This window comes from Sinocyclocheilus rhinocerous, unplaced genomic scaffold (genome assembly GCF_001515625.1).
Source record: "Sinocyclocheilus rhinocerous isolate Xijiao unplaced genomic scaffold, SAMN03320098_v1.1 scaffold63, whole genome shotgun sequence".
NCBI lineage: Eukaryota > Metazoa > Chordata > Actinopteri > Cypriniformes > Cyprinidae > Sinocyclocheilus > Sinocyclocheilus rhinocerous.
Genome location: NW_015659563.1, coordinates 837194 through 857321, shown reverse-complemented (window position 1 = coordinate 857321; position 20128 = coordinate 837194). Strand labels below are relative to the sequence as shown.

Here is a 20128-nt window from a genome sequence, read left to right as displayed (position 1 = left end):
TTGGTACTAAAATAGCACCTGTAATACCTGTTATAGCCTATGGTAGGCTACTTGTTTAGAGCACTGCACAAAAATTATAGACAATATTTTAACTATAAGCACATGAATTCAAATTCATTCAATTCATTTATTTTATAAAAGAAAAAAATACGAGTCTATGAAGACTGTCACAAAATGTCTTTTTATGTTCAGTAAAAATTCATAAATACAAAGACATTTCAAGCATTTGTAAAAGCATGAGAAATTATACTGAAATGCTAAGGTTCTTTACAGTGAACTCTTAACAGATTCAAACATGGGATTGCGCTTTATATGCTCAATGCTGCATATTTAGTCTTAATAATTTATTCGAAGCTTCCTATGATTATCATAAATTCCAAGAATAGATTTTACATTTACAATCAAAAGGAGAAAACTGAAGACAGATTATTCCAAAAGGAGAATAAAAAGGCCTGTCTGGTTAAGGCACATATTGAATCAAAAACTGACTGGTCAATATTTTACATTCACGTTTGATAAAAAAATAAAATAAAATCCTTAATTGAATGCATCCTCTGTTAGGCTGAAAACGTTGTGTACATGGTATTGCTTATAGAAAATCATTTCTACATGTGCAGTAATGCAAGATGCTGAGACCAAAACAATTATAATGAGATGTCCATCCAGTTCTCTGATTATCAGTTCAGTAGCTGTACTGAAGTCCTATGCAAGATGCACCATTTCCAATGATCTTCTAATCGGTGGGACACTCTGTCCATGAGTGGAGTTATAGCAGACTGTTGGCACTCCCTGAATCTGGAGTTTCGAACAAGTCTCTTACAATGATTTCACTTACTGTAAAAGGAAATATAAAAGCAAATAATTTAATATGAGATGCTTAGGGGTGGACCTCTCTCTCTCACACACACACACACACACACAAACACAAACACAAACACACACACACACACACACACACACACACAAACACACACACACACACACACACACACACACACACACACACACACACACAAACACACACACAAACTTTCTTTGACTTTCCAATAACCAAACAAATCTATTAATACACTTTAAACACACAAGAAGTTATTTACAACATGACATCCATTATGAAATGGGAAACAGAGTATACAGTGTGGGCTATAAATATATAAGTCAGAAAAGGAAGCTGTGCATTTGGACAAGAATCTGTTTGAGCGAAGTTGAAAGACAACACACTCACTCTCTCTCTCTCTCACACACACACACACACACACACACACACGCACACACTGGCAATGAAGGGAGCATGATGCCGGACAACAGCACTCACTCAACGGGGGTATTCCAGTCCACTGCACCTGTCCTCTCTAACACAGAGAAGTGCTGAGACATAGTAACAGTGGGCCAGGTAAAAACGAGTGCCACAAACAAAAACAACACATTCTGCCCTAGGGTTTTGGTTCATTATAAATGTAAATATTTGTGATTAAAATGTATAATACATAATTAAATATTTAATCTAAACCCATTGTTTCTATATTTAATTTAAAAATATATATTTATATTGTCATTATTTTATATTTTAAAATGTATAAAAACACTAAATGTAATTTATTTGATTATATGTTATATATTTTTATTTATAAAATCTAAATATATTATACTATGTATCTCGTTCTGCTAAAAACTAATAACTAGTAACTTAATACATTTATTCTACGCTATTCTATCCACAGAAAAATAAACATAAGGTATGGACAGCTTCATTAACAAAGATCAAGTTCAGTCAAAGCCATGTGCTTCTTCCACGTGACTTCTTCCAGGCTAATGGCAGCAACATCTTATGTGAAGTATGTAAGATTGTCACAATACAGCTGTGTAAAACTAGCGGTGGATTAGCCTTGGCGGTATATTTAGCTCTTTCAGTGACTCCATGCAATGCCAGTATCCTCTTTCCCACCGCACTGCGGGACAGTGGACTATAATTAGGCCCAAACTAAACAGGCTTCCAGACACTAGGGGTGGCAGCTGCTAGTTTTTTTCTTGAGAGTAAACAAAAAGCCCAGCTAGCATATGCCACAAAGCTAGCACATATTTTGTTATTGCAGCTTGGGGTGAGTTATTGACCCAGCATGAGACACATTAAGTGTGTATTACATTTAAACAGATAACATGGTCAGGAATAAACAGATACAAAGAAAATGTTAATGGCTTGCCTTATTTCTGGATCACTAAAAGCGAACTTGTCAACATCTTTGGCATAATCCTGACTACCAAGTTTAAAAGAAGAAACTGCTGAAGTGTTGCTTCAGCACTAAAATCGTCTAAATCTTGTTTTTAGTATTGGGATTACGGTTTCGGGTGATTTAGAACAAGACTTACTATTAATTATTGTGGCTAGACCTTTGAAAAAGTGTTATGTTATTGTTTATTTTAGGGAATCACTTGCCCTATAGACTAGTTTTGCTTGTCACAATTCATTTCTGTGGTAATCAACACTGTCCACTTAACTTCATTGCTTTAAAATGGTTCTCCTTGGAGTCTTACCATCATCAAGAGTGATATCCTGCAGGCCTATGGACTGAAAGGCTAGCTCTTTCTCTTCCTCGGGTTCCTGTTTAATGTGAAGGTGTTCTCCATCTTGTGACATACTGTAACTTTTGCTGGGCTCCTGAAGAGATGCACCTAAAGGCTGAGGGTCCATCAAGCTCTCGCTGATGGACGGTGAGTTAGAAGGCACTTTTGCAAGAGTAGGCTGATGGGAAAGAGGAAGCACCTGGGAAGACGGAGCCTGTGGGAATTGCACAGGATCCACAGTGTGCAGACCGGATGTATCCACATTTGGGCTAGTTAGCACGGATGTATTGGACACAGAGACAGGACCAAGGTTGTGGAGATTTTGACTGTGTTCTGTAGGTATGCCTTGGTATCCTTTGCCTAGTTGAGACCTTGGTTGCTCTGCTAAGATTTGGGATGACTTGCAGCCTTGCAGTGAGCCACCAACCATTGGAAGACTAGGTTGTTCTTTGTAAGACAGATCCTGTTGAGGCTTTTGGTAGAAAGAGTTGTTGAAATCCACCAATGATGGGTGGAACATAGGGTGGAGGTCTGCTTCAGCATTAAGGCTTCTTTCTGCTGGATGAGAGCGGCTCAGATAGAAAGGATCCTGAGGGGAGTAACTGAGATGGGTGGAAGATGGAGCACAAACTGTCCCTTCAGACAGCAGCCACTGCTCAAGAGGCTGGACCTCATCTGACGCAAGCGGGTCTCTGGTGGTGAAGAGACCTGCTGGGGAGGTGGTCGGATGCTGCCCTCCAAGTTCATTGGTGTTAAGGTCCGCCCTTAAGCCAAACTCCTGCTTCACCTGCACTGCTTGGAAGGAGGATGTTCAGCACATTACAGATTAGCTTTATGAGCATTTCTTCTGAAAACATTTGAAAATTGATATACCATCTTGACCAGTTGAGACCTAAATCAGTCCAGTTCTACAGTGATCTCAGACCACATGGTGCATTATACACACAAACAAATCCAATCTCCCAAACTACAAGTTACAAGATCGGTTAGCCCAGGGCCAACGTCCTGCAGAGTTTAGCTCCGACCAGCTTAAACACACTTGCCTGGAAGGTTCTAGTGAGTCTAAAGACCTTGATTAGATGGTTCAGGTGTATTTAATTAGGGTTGGAGCTAAACTCTGCGGGACGTTGTCCCTCCAGGAACAAGTTTGGACACCCCTGGGTCAGCCTCTACACTGGTAGCCACCCTGCTCATGGAGGGCCACCTTACTGCAGACCTTCAGTTTCAACCCTGTTATTTATAAACACCTCGACTGCTTCTGGTGTGTTTGATTAGGGCTGGAGCTGAACTCTGCAGGATGGCAGCCTTCCAGATACAGAGTTGGCTACCCCTGCTCTACGCAGATTCTGAAAGTCAGTGAACACACACTTACAGTGGGTATAGACAACAATCACGCCCCTTAAAAATAATCACATTTTGTTGCTTTGCAGCCTGAAATTAAGACGGACACAGTTTTGTTGGTTTTTAGGAGGGGGGGAGAGATCCTTTTTCCAATTCAGTGATTCTGTTTGTTTATTTTTTCAGACATGTTGGTGTTATATCTTTCACTTGGATGTTATAAGTTGCACTGAGTAAATACAGCTGGATAAAACTAAACTGTGTCCATCTTCATTTCAGGCTGCAAAGCAACAAAATGTGATTATTTTAAAAGGGGGTGATTCTTTTCTATACCCACTGGATCGCTTATAAATGGTAATTTTTACCAGTTGCCAGGCTGCTACAATGAATGCTACACAGGACATTGACTTGTCTCTTTGATGTTTTGAGTTTGGTTTGAGACTATTATTAAGATGATCCGATCATAAGTGGTCAGCCGAGATGCTTTAGCATTTCCACCTGGTATTACCATGCGTCTCCTTTGATCACTTGTTTTCAGATTCCAAGGAGACACTCACCTCTTATTTTATTACTCAGGCACGTTTCCATTACCCTTCAAATTGCGCAAATTGAAAATATGCCTAATGGAAACGCGTCAATTTCGCAAAAACGCCCATATATCGCAAAAAAGTTTTTACGCTCGCATGAGGTGTTTTTTTGCCAGGTACAACGCACAAATACTACTGGATGACCAATGTTTTGGTACAATGCAGCTAACTTTGAATTGCTTGTTTTGGGGAGCTTTCTCACAACAAGTCCCAGGATGAACACATTTTAGGTACTTCACTGTGGTCTGGACAGACAGCGTTTCTGCAGTACTACAAATGCAATGCGATCATGTGCGTTTTTGACTACTTCCATTGGTGGTTTCAGTGATCAGATCAAATGTTTTACATCTTTCTTTTACACCGTTAGTGCTGATGCATCTTAATGCCAGGTGGAAACAGGATATCCTTCATCACTCTGAGTTGTGTCAGTAACCATTATCAGGACTTATTTCTTTAAGACAAACATATATTCTGGATCTACATACATTTTCTACTAATTGCTTCTGGGTAGACTGTACAAACATTCCTAAAGACTATTCATTATTGAAAAGTCTTGTTGAACCAGTTTGATACTGTTGCATCATCTACATTACCATATTTTTAACTGTAGTTGATGTATTACTCAGAATACCTCTTGCTGTCTAACTGTCAGTTCTCGGCACCTAAGTGGACCGAGCTTGCTGACAGTGTTACTCGTAAGAAGGACTATTACCTGAAAGATAGGTGAAGAACTGTGAGGCACTTCTCTTCCTCTTGCCATTGCTAACGTAGAACTGCACCTGGGTGGAGGAAGCCGTGGTTTTCTTGTAGTACGGAGGAATCTTTACCACTATGCTTGTCTAAACAGGAATGGGAACACAAGAAAACTTCAGAGACACCTGTAATAACAGATCTCAATGGGAAGTGTGAAGCACATACGTTATGCTGTTAAAAGAATTTGAGGGATTTCAGTGTTTTATTACAAAATCGATAACATACGGTGTTTACATTTTGACTCTTTTCTTGTAAAGCCCTCACATCGACCTCCCATTGTGTTTTACCATCTGGAATGGAAAAAAAGGCAATACAAAGGCTCTTTTGTTATTACATAAACTGTCATCCAAAATGTATTGCAAGACTACTGATCTAATAACAGCTCCTAATTACAGAAGATAAACTAGCTGTGAGAATAGATATTGTAAAATATTATTTAACGTACCAGAGCTCTTTTCTTGGAAGACAACTGTTGACTCTGGATTGATGTTTTGGCCTGTTATAAGCATCTCTTCTCCTCCATTCACAGAACCACAGGCGGGACTAAAGCTCTCGATTTGGGGAAGTTCCTGAGATAATCGTTGAGCTAGTCAACATAGAAAGAAAATGGCTGTCAATTGCTGAGGAAATGTTTATCAGTATGGCTTGATAACGCTTTCAGAATTAAAAATTGGAGTTTTGTGGCTTTTAGCTGTCAAAGTCTGTTAGCTCTATGTTTTCATCATCATCAATGCCATTGTCCTATCTGTATGTAATGTGTGTAAAAGTTGACAAAATGCTTTTTTTTTAGCTGAATGAAAATTATTTAAAGCTATTTTAAATATGTAAAAGTTCTCTGTAAAATATATAATATTTGTTCTTATGAGGAAATGGACAAATAATTGTAATGACATCATCTTCACAGGGCACGAGTTTCACAATTTGAGTTGAATTACTGAAATAAATGAACTTTTCCACGACATTCTAATTTATTGAGATGCACCTGTACACTTTGTATCCAAAAAATGCTCCACCAAAATCGTTTACACAGAAAAGAACTCACAGCATTCTATAGGCATGGACGCCACCTGCAGTGACAGCACTTTTCCATTGTGTTGAGGGATATGAACACGGAACACAGCACGCACACGTGTGTTTTTACGCCCGATATCCGTCTCTCCTTTCCGCAACTCGATGTCTGAATTCCGTAGCTTCAGGATCCCAGCACAGTCAATGCTTTCAAGGAAACATGATAAAAGGCAACCATTAAATATTACAGTCAGTTAAACTCTGTTTATTTAATAAAACTGCAGTTATCTATGGAAATGAAACCAAAGAGTGACATAAACTGTGCTGACAGTGGCCCGGAGCAACTTTTAACTATTAGCTGTAAATCCCATTTAAGTCATTTCACTTTGTATATTCATGAGACCTGCATTTAGTCAGTAGCATCGACATATGGAAAAGTTTCTATTAAAAGCCTGGCCGGTATGGGAGTGGGTGGATGTATCATCACGCAAAAGCAGTAGTTTTTGTTTATTACCAAAGCCATTGTAGCCATTGTTATATTCTCACCTATGATTAACTTATTCCATTAGCAAAAATGTCAGATAATAATGTGGGTACCAAGATAAAATTATTTATGTGATCTCAAGTCGGTTTCTACAATGTAATTCACTCCATGTAAAATAAATCAGCTTTAATTAGGGTTCTAACTAGAGTGTAAATCAAAAAATGAAGGGGGAAAAATACCGATTGTACCTTTAAAACGGTTCTGAATTTCACATGTTTTCCATTCAGAGCTGCCATCTTCTTGATATAAAGACTAAACTGTCAGCCATGTCAATACATCATTTATGCAAAAAAAGCTCTCTCTACAATGCATGCAGGGCTGGGTGCATGTAAATCAGAGGTTTGTTTGACAGGTACCTGGTACACATGTTGTTTTCAGGCAGGAGAGGAATTTCGAGAACTTTGGTGCTGGATATCACTGTCTCTTGACTCGGCGTCGCTACGGTTTTCCCAGTAATCCTGTGCACTTGATAGAATGGGTGTGGCCTGGTGTAACGCTCATCCGCTGTCCCGATGAACATCTGCAGGCTGACGGGTTTTTCATTATAACCTATTAGCTACAGATGCAAGAAGAAATTATATGGGTAAACAGACAGCTGGTGATTCCAAATGAATCGTTCCTAGATGCATCTGCCTATCCATCACAGTTTCAATGCTCTATAGCTCTTAAGTATTCAAATTAGCTCATATCAGGCCAACATTTCACACCAACATTCAAAGATTGTGTCGACTAACTTTCCCTTTCTAGTTTTACATGCTATTATCTCTGAGAAGCTCCTTTAATGGCAAAAAATTGTCTGCCATTTGTGTCATAGGTAGCTAGGGTAAACAAACAGACCAACACATGTAACATTAGCTTGCGCCCTGTTAAAAATACCACAAGCTGACTGGATCAAAAATTCTGTCCATAAGACTGGCTGATATAGCTCTCCTTCTCTCATAGGTAAATTCAAGTATTATTAATCCAGTAATATCTAAACTATCCAATCCCATACAAATTAATATTATAATATCAATATAAATAATTAAATACACCCGAACAATAATCTGGTACTTTTGTCTTGTGCTAGAGCAGATGTCAGATGAGCAACAAACCTTTAGGTATGGAACCTAACCTTTCTCAATTTATCAGAACAATGAAAACTGCTGTGCAAGTTCAATGAACAAAATGTGCACTCTACAGTCGGTGCGCTGTGTGATGAACAAAAACGACATAGAAAAGTAGGTAATGATGGATGAAATACTCCATCAATAATTAATCATGATCAATAAATCACATGTAAGAAATTCCATTTACAATTCACTAGTGGCACCACCAAATGGAATAGCAAAAATTACTGTTTCCAAACAGGTTTTTCACTCCCATTTTTCAGACGAACCTTCTTCAACTGTGGGGGATTTCATAACAGGCTAATCTGAGATCTGGTGCAAACGCTGACCTTAACAACAGGGTGTCTTCCGCAGTCTGATTTAATGGCCCCGCGACTGCCCTCCGTCTCATAATGGGCTCTGTGGTGAGGTTTAGGTTGGATCTCCATCTTTAACTCACACTGGCCACACTGACTGGGCAGATGGCAGTCCAGTGGAGGTAAAGATGTGGACCTGAGTAAGAAAAAGAAACAGCAGTGGCTGTAACAAGTGTGGCTGTTGTATTTGAGCACTGGCCAGTGAAACAGGACACCCATTGTTATAGCCCTAACAGGTTCATAAATGATGGAACAACAAGGCCAAAAACTATTATGTAACCGGCACTTGTTCAAAACCAAAAGGTGAGCAATTGGGTCCTATATGTACATGCAATTTACCTGTATAAAGGAGTGCTGACTTGTTTGGGTTTAACCCAAGGGAAGTGTGTTGGGACGGCTAAAAAATGTTCCACCATATCCTCTTTCTTTAAACTGGGGAGGAACATGGTTATGCCTGAGTTTAGCGATGGATTTGCAAGACCTGGGTCTTGAAAACTTGAGTCCTCTTGTCCAGGCAACAGAGCCACTTGATCCTGGTTGTGGTTGGTCTGATACGTTCTTCTTGTTTTGGATGGGATGTCTACCTCCAATGGAAAGGTCTGGTAGGGAGCAAATGTGGCGCCTCCCATCCATGTCTCCTCAGTGACACTCTCCCGAGGAGAATGAGATGGTGTTATGTTGGGGGAAAGGTGAGGAGATGCCAAACCGGGAATGACCTCTGCACTGGAATGTCGCCTTTTTCCACATGGCGAGGTTGGCCGAGAAGAGGGCCGCGAGGATGAGGAGTGTGGACGGGGACTGAGCCACGTTTCCTCAGTGATGCTGGTGCGGGGTGACTGATACGGCGACAGCGATTGGGCGCAATGATATTGTAGAGGTTGCTGATGATGTTGTTGGTAACGGTACCAAGGATCATCTCCATATGCAGCCATACATCCCGGAGAACCAAAGGGAGAGACAAGCGGAGACACTTGAGGAGACGCCTGGGGAGAAGTAAGTGGGGACGGCAGAGGAGACGCCAGCGGCGACACTAGAGGAGAAGCCAGCCGAACTTGAGCGGCTGCCTCATTCAATTCTGCCTCCACGTCATCGTAGATGTGTGAGAAGGATTCACAGGATGAGGCGTCAGACAACCAGCTGCGGGAGGACAAACTACTGCAGGGGCTGGGACACAGTGAGGACGTGTCCCTGTACGATGCATCCAATGGCAGGAAGAGCTGGTCCCTTGATAGAGACCCAGCACTGGCTTCCCCACAAGCACCTGCAGACTGGTCCAACTGGTGCGCGCCCAGGTCCTGGTGGCAGTTGGCTGGGATAGAGGTGATTTGGATGCTAGGACAGTCAAATACCCGGCTGGGAGACTCCATGGGCTGGAGGGAACCAGGGTGAGGGGTGCCATAAGATGGGTTTGTACAGCTCTCCTGCTGTTCTGTGGGATGGTGAGGCCCAGGAGGAAAGAGAGGGTAGCAGGTGGCATCATCATCCGATCTGGATTCTAGAGTAACAGGGAAAAGGTTATTTTTAACACAAGACCACTTAATATGCCTATCCTGGCTCATGCCATATGTCATTTTACTTAAAGTGGGAATACACTACAAACTTTTGCCTTGATTTGCAGTCTGGACATTATCTATTTTGTTTTACAAGAAGTCACGTAGTACATGATGGGCACAGACTCCGTTTACATAAAGTGATTTATTTCCCCTCATTTTTATAATGAGGTGTGGCTTGCTTTTGTCCGTTGGGAGTTGCTTGTATTTCTAAAATGGCTTATTATATTAGGACATACGCCATAGTGATCTGCAGAGGAGATAAGAACTCCTCCAACTCCAGACTCCCCTACTCTGTGAAGTTTTCCTTTGTGCCAAATGACTGGCCATCAAGTCAGTGGTGTCCACCTTGGTTAACCTTATCCTGTAGTCTACTGTGACTACACACGAGATGAAGCTACTTGAAAGATTATGATTTTTTTCCCCCCGTGATAATGTGCACTGATGAATCGTGTACATGTTATTTTTGATTGATTTTTTAGGAGACAAATACAATCCAGTAAGCTGTTATGTCAGTGACGTCGTACTGCAAAATGTACTAATTTGATAAATAATCCTTCACACAAACAACAAACCAAAGAAATGATGTTCCCAAGAGCGTGAAGAAATCTTTACCAGAAATCTCCACCAAAGTGAGGCCGCATAGGTTACGTCCTTGGCATACTGTTGGTACTTGAGCAAATACATTTCAAGAGATGCTCTTATGGCTCATTCAGACACACGAGCAAACAGACAGCTGCCAGAAGTGCAACAGTAGCTAACCATAAATATCACACACACACACACACACACACACTCTCTCTCTCACATACAGACACACGAGCTAGGGATGCTGTCACACTGATAACACTATCAGTCTAATATAATGTTATAGATCCTCAATGCACTCAAGCTTCAACAGTCAAATGTCCAGCAATAAAAACTTGACAGGTGATTTACTGTGAGTTTAACCATGATATCAGTCAGGTTTACCTACAGATGGAGGAAGAAGGATTACAGTGGACAGTATAACTTGGGACTTTGCCAATAATAACAACAACAACAACAATACTATTAAATAATATAGGCCTATACAAAACCAATCACAGCAGTTTTAGTTCTACTGCTGTTATTTGTGTACCATCCACGAAAACTGCGAAACTATTCTCATGCACACAGTAAATGTATGCATACGTTTTAAAAAGATGTTTCGCATGATTAGACTTTGACCTTCCTCTTTATGCGCGTCAACTACACGAACTACTGCAGTAGATCTTGCAAGATAAGGAAGTGACTTTTAGTATTTAGAAACACAAATAGTTTCAATTATTCATAACAGATCCAAACATGGCCACTTCTGCAAAGCATTCTCGACGCAGACACGCAACTTCATCGCTCCCATTTTAACCGCGCGCGCTTGCACGCACCCTGAAAGTAACGTACAAACCTGGGTGGCCCAGCAGCTGAGTGTAACTGCTCTCCCCGAACATCAGTCTGAAGTCCAGCTCCTCTCTGTAGTTAGTAGTCATTGCATTAGAGACCTCAGCTCTACTTCGTTCTATTAAATTACAAAAACAAACAAGTCCATGCGTGCGCAAACGCAATAACACTCAATAACTTTCTACAAGAGTCACTTTGGTTGACATAACGAGATGGTGTCAGCGCGAAAACCCGGAACACACGGTCCAAAACGTCCTTTTTTCCTCTCAGAAGTTGGTTAGACCGAGCCTTTGATGTTGTTTCTTCTCGGACTTTGTTGACTTCCCGCTGCGTTTAATAATCCCATGCTGGGTTCGGTGTTGATCTGAAGTCTCGCGCACATGTAGATGGATGGAGTAAAGTTACATTTCACCCCGCGACTCCAGACAGACATCTGACAGACTGCAAACCCTCGCAGAGAGAGAGAGAGAGAGAGCGAGAGAGCGAGAGAGAGCGAGAGAGAGCGTGAGAGAGAGAGAGAGAGAGAGTGAGACTTCCACAAAAAAGAAAGCATTCAACAGTACAGTTCAAATGATAAACAGATCAGCGTTTAGTTAACTAAAGAAACACTTAGTAGCACAAATTCAAGACTGCAGGCTCTCACAAACACATAAGCTCAGCAATCACACGCAGGAGGAAAGGCTCTCAGCTCATCAAAAGTAAGCTAATACAACCGTAATTACTCGCTCAAATGAGTTTATGTGTATTCCTCTTATTAGTTAAAAAATGTAGTCAGTTTTCTATTATTTATTTTAATTTTTTATTTAGTGATTTTACCTTTTAATTTAGTGTTTTTAATGCTTTAAAGAGCAATTTTATATTGTAATGTTTTAATGTTCTACTAATAACCATAAAGCACAGCTGTCGTAAAACCAGAGAGAAAGGCTGCATGGCTAGAAACTGCTGATCAACTGAATGCACATGTAGCAGCATGTTAAAATGTGTCCAAATATCTTAAAACTAAGTCATTAAATCTTGGGCGCAATACATTAAATACAGTCGGTTGTAGCCTATATTTTTATTTATTTGATTTATTTAATTTGCATTTTCTGTATACTTTTATTTTTGGACTGAAAACGTCAAGTAATAGTATGTGAGAGAGTCAGTGGTGATATCAATGTGTTTCTATTGGTCAGTGTTAGAGGAGCTCAGTTTAGCCTGACAGTGAGCCTGCTCCGGACCAGGCTAGTTTCCCAGCATAAGCTGCCAGAGTGACTGAGCTTGAGCTTTCTGAAACCAAATCAAGTGACAATAAGTCCATTTTAAATTAAATTTGGTAAACCCGTTTTATGAAACAGCCCCCTGAGAGAGAGAGAGAGACTTGACTTTAGGTCTTCTTTATTAGTTCAATAAAGACGTAATGACCTATATCTTCTTTTTTTTTTTTTTTTAATAATAATAATAACAACAATTCTAACATACATATATTTAAATTATTTAAAGAAAAATAAATAAATAAATAAAAAATAAAAAATAAACCATTAAATCAATAAATAAATATTAACACTTATATATAAAATAGCAAGCAATCATCAACATCAACATCACAAATACGTTTACAGCCCTGTACAACTTGTTCGCTGTTTATTGCTTTGGCAACATTGTGCTGTTCCACAGTCATGCCAATAAAGCTCATTTGAATTGAATTGAGAGAGAGAGAGAGAGCGAGAGAGAGAGAGCGTGAGCGTGAGTGAGACAGAGCGTGAGAGTGAGTGAGAGAGAGAGAGAGAGATTATCAGAATATTCCGGTTAATACACAGTTAGTTTGCAAGGTCATAATATTGTGGCTCAAAACATATTAAGCACCCTTAAAAAAATTTTTTTTTCAGCAGTTTCTGCTTAAATAATTGTCATTACAGTTCATGCTAATACTGCAAAATAAACAACAAAAATATGGTATTTTATTCAAAACGTCTCATCAAAACAACACCTACTTTGTTAGAGTAACTGTTACACCACATTTTCTGTTCGTCCGGTTTTAGACAAGGGTTTGTCTAAGTTTCTCGTTATTATTAGAGGCCGTTTTGGCGGAAACCTTCACCATTATTATTATTATTTTTTTTTTTTAAATAAAGGGCTGCCTACATAGGCTATACAGCATTTTTGGTCATCATTTGTGCATAATAATTTTGTTAGAGTAACTGTTACACCACATTTTCTGTTCGTCCGGTTTTAGACAAGGGTTTGTCTAAGTTTCTCGTTATTATTAGAGGCCGTTTTGGCGGAAACCTTCACCATTATTATTACTATTATATATATATTTTTTTAAATAAAGGGCTGCCTACATAGGCTATACAGCATTTTTGGTCATCATTTGTGCATAATAATACCCAAAATGCTGTCTAGTTATGCAACTTACAAGGTTTTGACATTTGTGAGTCACTGAAGATTTCCTTGTACTGTACATGGAGAAAAAACAAGTTAAGTAAACAGTTAAACTGGTTTATTTTGCAATAATGCTGGAAAGAAAGAAAGAAAGAAAGAAATACTTAAAATAAATAAAGTTTCATGACATGTTATGGTACCTCTGGTACTTCCTTGTACTGTAAGTATTTGGATATACAATGCACCCTTTCTGGAGAAGAGTGGAAATCTGTCAAAATTATTTTAAAAGTGTATTTAATACAAACAATCTCATTATACCTCCATGAGTCGCATAGAGCAAATTACAAACCAGTACTAGTGTGCAATAAGACAGAGGTGGCACCTGAAAAGGGAACACTGAATTTAACAAACTTAAAGGCAACTACAAAGAGCACTGTTATTTGTCAGATAAAACTGCACTTTGCACTGTAATGAAAAGGAATGAAATGTCGGTTACAGCGAGCTCAGATGATGAGTTTTTGGCCAATGTTAACGTGTGGTCTGACCACAGACACCATTCACAACTTTCGTCCTGCATATCATTTCCTCTTCCTCTTCCTGTGGGACTTCACTTGTGTGTCTCTTTCGTGCTGCTGACTCACTGTCATCTAGCGCTGCACATTTCTTGTCGTCCCTCTTGCGTTTATTTACCAGTCCGCTGTGCTCCTCTCCGATTCGACCCTCTGGAAGCCCGAGCGTGCGTAAACACACTATAGCCGCGGCCTGCTCTGCAAACTTCTTTGATTTCTCCCTGAGGAGGGCGGGAGACAGAAATACCGTACAGTCATTCTCTCTGCACTACTACAGTGTGTACGTAACTTCATCAACAACCAAACTCACCACAGGGCAGAGCGGTACTTTTTATTGTCAATGATAACTGTAGACTGAAAAGCTCGATCTTGAGTTCGCTGTTCCTGAGAAGTAAACAAACGGTTTAAAAAGTCTGTCAGAGGTTAATAGGTTGATATTAATATTCCAAGGCCACAAAACTTTTCCAGTTGATCAAGATTTACTGGATATGGAAAAATAAATAAATAAATAATTTCTATATTTAAAAATATATAAAGATGCAAAAAAATATATATATAAAAAAAAAAAATGTGTGTGGTTTTTAATGCTAGTTTTGTCTTATGTTAAATCATTTTAAGTCGTCTTGAGACCAGTTTGCCGAGGCCCCAGTTGAGAACTGACCGTCTCATATACAGGTTGATCAAGCTTTTCCTTGCGGCTCCATTCCAGCAGGTACATCTTTGGTGTGATCTGAGGAGGGTAATCTCGCCTGGGGAACACAGACACAAGCATAAATACAGTAAATGTGAACAAGATACGAGTCCTTTCAATTTTAATGGGCCACAAAGGGCCAATTCACCTTTCGAAGCGGACAGGCATTGTGATGAGATCATCTTCATGTGTTGGTTGCTCTGTCTGATCGCCGTTGGTCTGCAGAGCAGCTTTTCTGGCCTCCAGTTCAGCTTTGGTCTTGTTGTAGAAGTCAGTCATTCCAAACACCTCACTGCAAAACAGACATGCAAAACACAGACATGCAAAGGAGTGAAACAATGAAAACATGCCGAGGTCATATTTAAATTAGTGCTGTCAAACGATTAATTGCATCCAAAATAAAAGCTTTTGTTTACATAATATATTTATGTGTGCTGTGTATATTTATGTATGAATATATATATATATATATACACACAGTATATATTTTGAAAATATTTACATGTATATACATTTCTATTCTTATATTTTATATTATATATAAATGTATTTAATATATAAACATAACATTTTTCTTAAATATATACATGCATGTGTTTGTATGTATATATACATAAATAAAGAGTACACACTCATATATTATGAAAACAAAATGTTATCCAAAGCGACTTACAAATGAGGACAATAAAAGCAATCAAAACTAACAAAAGAGCAACAATATATAAATGCAAATGACAAGTCTCGGTTAGCCTAACGCAGTACACGTAGCAAGGTGTATATATACATATATACATACACACACATACAGGTACATCTCAAAAAATATCTAGATGGGTGTTGAAGTCTCCAAGCATAACTAGGGGAGTACCATCCTCAGGAAAGTTTGAGAGCAGCACATCTAATTCTTCCACGAAGTTACCTAGTGAAAACAACTATAAAATGGATTTTAAGAGGGTGGGTAATAGTGGCTGAATGTGTTTCAAAGGAGCTGTTGATACTCAGAGATGGTAAAGGATTAAATTTCCAATCATTAAAGATAAGCAGACCAGTACAGTACAGTAAATACGGTGTGTTTTCTGTTTTGTGCATCAAATAAACCATAAAATAAAATCCCACATGTACAATGCATGATATTACCATATTTCTTCGTTGGTCTGAGCTGCATGCAACCGTTTTCCAAATGGAGACTCGACTCGGTCTCTGAGCATCTGGCATAAGCAGTATTTGGTGTTAAATGGGTTATTGTCATAACGAACAGCCTGTAGGTAAATATAGGAGGAAAAAGAATAAAGAAAAAACCTTCAGTAAGGCTCATAAACAACATATTACATTTATTAACAAAATTTGTCATCTGACACATTTACTTTTAAATATACATATATATATTTTTAATCATACATTCTAATAATCATACAATATTATTGTTTTCATTTTATTTTTATGATGTTACAGTTAGCTAGTTTATTATCCCTGTACAAAATATATATTATTTATGATTTTTGTAATAATTGTTTCCATAACAATTCATGCCTGACCGAAATAAGCAGCTGTTGTGTCACTCACATATCTGATGTAGTCCTCCATCACCTCCTCCACAGACAGCGCCCCCTGCTGGCGGAAGATGGAGGGGTTCCACATGGCGGCCCGAGCCAGCATGACAGACGAGGCTCCTGCAGCAGCTCGAAACTTCTCGATGTCCTCGAATGTCTTCACTATGTCTGAAGAGCCTCCGCTAATCACAAACCAACAGAGGAAAAAAAAGGTCAAATAATAAAAACACAAAGATGTCATTAACCAACAATACCAACTGTACTGCATATTTAAATGTCAAATTTACAGTTTCTATTGCACAGATACAAATATGTAAATGCGGGATAAATGTAATGTAAGATGCAGACTGACTTGGCGATGACTGGTATGGACACACTCTCAGCCACAGCCTGGATATAATCACAGTGGACTGGATGCCGTGGCCGCTCTTCTTTCATCCTGACAACACAATATAAAGATGTTCTTTAAAACAAGAATCAATCCATAACCACATGTTTAAAGAAAACTACTTACCTGCCGTGCACCGCTATGGCTGCCACTCCTGTTTTTTCAATTCTCTTCACTAAATTCACTGTGTCCTCAAGCTGAGAGCGCATTAGGTGAAATTATCCATTAGTTACTAGGAACAGTAAGGACTGTGATTCATATCAGGGTTTATTAAGTATTTTTAATCATTCAAAATTTTACACAAAGTAATGAATTACTTAGAAAATTACTTAAAAATACATAGAAAAATATCACTTACTGTAGGAAGGATTCTGATTTTACATGTAACAGGTTTTGAAATTCCATTCACAAGAGTGCTTAGAATCTACAAGAGAGAAGTGGGGTAAGCAGATAAACATCAAATTTTCATTTTTGGGTGAACTATCCCTTTAAGAAATAAAGAGTGAAAAAGAAAGGGCTTTATAATACTTATACTAATAAAACTGAAATAGGGAAAAAAAAAAGAACTAAGAAAACTTACAGCTTCAATTTTCTCAGGGTCAGAGAGAAGAGCTGAACCCATTCCTCCCTATGTGAAATGAATGGAAAATGTATAAATAACAGCAGCAGAACTATAATAATAATAATAATAATAAAAGTCATTCATAATCCTACACTACTAATGCAATAATTTTTTTCATTTTTATTTTAACAAGTTATGTTATCATTATGACAAGTTAAATTGAAAGCTTAACATGAATTCTGGAATGTCTTTGTAGTTCAACGCGACAATGAAGAGCATTTCTTCTTTATTTTAGATCAATGCTACTGTGGTATTCAGATTCAAAACATATTGTTTATTTCTAGTTTTAAATAGGATTTTCATGATTTTACGGATTGTCAGCGTACCTTTGTAGAGTATTCTTTGGGACAGCCCATATTCACATCAACAGCCGCCACATCATTTTCCCTGTTCAGGATAAAACACACACGTTAAACATAAGTTTAAATGCGTATTAACTTACTGTAGAGCTGCTGTTTGAGAAAAACAACAGGTAATACATGATCTACAATGCATTAATCAAACTCACACAAGCTTAGCCACAACCAGCGCTCTCTCCGGATCAGCCGTTCCCTGAACAGAATCAGACTGGGTTTTAAAATGAATAATCATAGAACTCAAACTCACTTATTGTTTAGAAATTAAGCTGCTAACATGGCATATACTCAATCAGAGATGCCCAGATGTATTAAACACTGCACATAACTCAGTCGCATGAATATAACTCTCACCATGCCATAAATGAGTGAGTGAATGAATGTTCAGGACGCTCTCATACTGACCATCTGAAAGACCACGCGGCCCTTCTCTTTACTGCAGGTGCGAAACATCACACGCTCATCTGGAGCAACAAAATCCACCGTCTCCAAAACATCTGAAGACACACATGAAGGTTTATTAACATGTAAGTTGGTCCTATTTTGCATCACTTACGGATTATTTCAACAGACTGAAAGTTTAAAGTCATCAAATTGTGCCTGTATGTTATATAACAGCGTGCTCAGATATATAATATAATCGGCAGAAACTGACGTACCGTTTACCACTCTCTCACACTGGGCCATTTTGATGTCAATCAGCTCCTGAAATGCACAAGGGCCACGAGTTAACATTTAGTATATTTCAAAGCAAGTGCATGGGATTCAGATGGACTGAAATGTGACATGGGTGTAAATGTCCATCCTCACCTCACAGTACACAATATCTGCTCCATAGTCCAGAGCCAGCAGTCTCATGGGCAGAGTGCCCACCCGCACCATAGGGGCCAGAGCAGTCTTATGAGCAAAACACAACCTGCCCATCATCTTCAGCATCCATCCATCCGCGGACCACTGCAGGCGAACAGCTATTCATGAGGGCGAAAACAAACACTGAGAGACAGTATCCACGAGACATCCTCAGGCTCTTTTAAAAGCTGAAATTGTCAATATTGTCTGCTAAAGTCTGTGAATCAATATTATCATACACAACAAGCATAAAACTGCCCACTCGTTTTCAGAAATGTATTAGCAATAACACTAATACAGCCAACTATGTTCAGTATCCCAAATAAATACAGCTATCGAGAAAAACAGTGGTCACTGGAGTGATATTATGGCAGTTTTTACATATTTACGTGACAGCTGAGTTGAACTTACGAGCATCGAGCAGAACTTCTGTCTACTTCACAGCTGCAGGGAACACGCGTGTTCGGCACGCACTTCCGGTTCTGACGTCATCGCCGCGCGACGCGAATATCGCTTCCCACCCAGAAAACGGGAATTGTTTCACTTGGAAAATGCAAATCACCGGCTGGGTTTCACAAATGTTTTAAAATATTTCCTCGTATTCTATTATTCTTCACATGTTAACCGCATATTACAGTGGAATATAGTATAGTAGTCAAGTTTGGGTTATGTAAGAATATGAAAGTAAAATAACGCCAAACGGAGAGAAAGTGGTGTGTGCTAAATGAATAAATGACCAAACGAGGAGGTTTTTACTAAATCAACCACTAATTATTCAAAATGTGCACATTGTCACAATCTTTAAGAGCCGTATTTTTCCGGTTATGTTAGTGGCGCTTAGTTGGTTAAAGCGCCGGTCTAGTAAACAGGAGATCCATCGTTTTTCAGGGAGCTTTGCAGGTGTTTCTTCAAGTGTTTTGTAGACGTTGCCACAGTTCTTCTGGATTTAGTCTGTCTCAGTTTGTTCTGTTTCTTCATGTAATCGCAGACAGACTGATGATGGTGAGATCAGGGCTGCGTTCAAACCGACAAAACGGTGCAAAACGTGTTTTAAACGGAAACGGTGGTGCGTTGAACCAGGGGTGTGGACTCGAGTCACATGACTCGACTCGGACTCGAGTCCCAAATTTGATGACTTGCGACTAGGGATGCACCGATACTGTTTGACACACCCACCAAACAAGAGAAAACGTATCTCAAACCCCGTTGCACACCGTTTCCAGGAAACATGTCGTTCAAACCGGAAACCGTAGCAAAACGTTGAGCACCGGTTTGAGCTTGAACTTGCCCCAGATCTATGTGTTCAGCACTGGCTGCTGTCAGACTCCTTGTGCAAACAAAAATCTCATTGGATTATTACAATTAATGGCAAAAGTAATGTGAACTGATATTAATACTGACACACTACAGCAAAAGATAGAAATAACTGGCTTAAAACCATTTTTTTTGTTGGTGAATATATATATATGTGTATATATATATATATATATATATATATATATATAACAACAAC

The 20128-nt window shown here is 39.1% G+C and overlaps 2 protein-coding genes across 4 annotated transcripts; both read right to left on the bottom strand.

The window, feature by feature from the left end:
• Positions 1-189: 189 nt before the first annotated feature.
• nfatc3b (nuclear factor of activated T cells 3b) lies at positions 190-11732 on the bottom strand. Of its 3 annotated transcripts, none has more exons than XM_016532751.1 (10): positions 11234-11732; positions 8597-9752; positions 8231-8393; positions 7149-7348; positions 6283-6455; positions 5686-5826; positions 5466-5530; positions 5200-5326; positions 2533-3357; positions 190-834 (listed from the first exon to the last, which is right to left on the bottom strand). In XM_016532751.1, the coding sequence occupies exons 1-10, from the start codon at positions 11313-11315 to the stop codon at positions 767-769; spliced, it is 3000 nt and encodes a 999-aa protein (XP_016388237.1). In that variant the 5' UTR covers positions 11316-11732; the 3' UTR covers positions 190-766. The 3 variants fall into 3 exon arrangements, with proteins under 3 accessions (XP_016388237.1, XP_016388238.1, XP_016388239.1); XM_016532752.1 differs by having other exon boundaries at positions 191-834; positions 2533-3354; XM_016532753.1 differs by having other exon boundaries at positions 191-834; positions 5475-5530.
• A 1793-nt stretch (positions 11733-13525) lies between these two features.
• dus2 (dihydrouridine synthase 2) lies at positions 13526-19551 on the bottom strand. The gene is made up of 16 exons (XM_016532755.1): positions 19027-19551; positions 18577-18734; positions 18426-18471; positions 18172-18263; positions 17919-17962; positions 17737-17797; positions 17369-17416; positions 17147-17212; positions 16915-16985; positions 16753-16839; positions 16414-16582; positions 15988-16109; positions 14999-15142; positions 14821-14908; positions 14470-14543; positions 13526-14380 (listed from the first exon to the last, which is right to left on the bottom strand). The coding sequence occupies exons 2-16, from the start codon at positions 18700-18702 to the stop codon at positions 14119-14121; spliced, it is 1500 nt and encodes a 499-aa protein (XP_016388241.1). The 5' UTR covers positions 18703-18734; positions 19027-19551; the 3' UTR covers positions 13526-14118.
• Between the last annotated feature and the right edge of the window lie 577 nt (positions 19552-20128).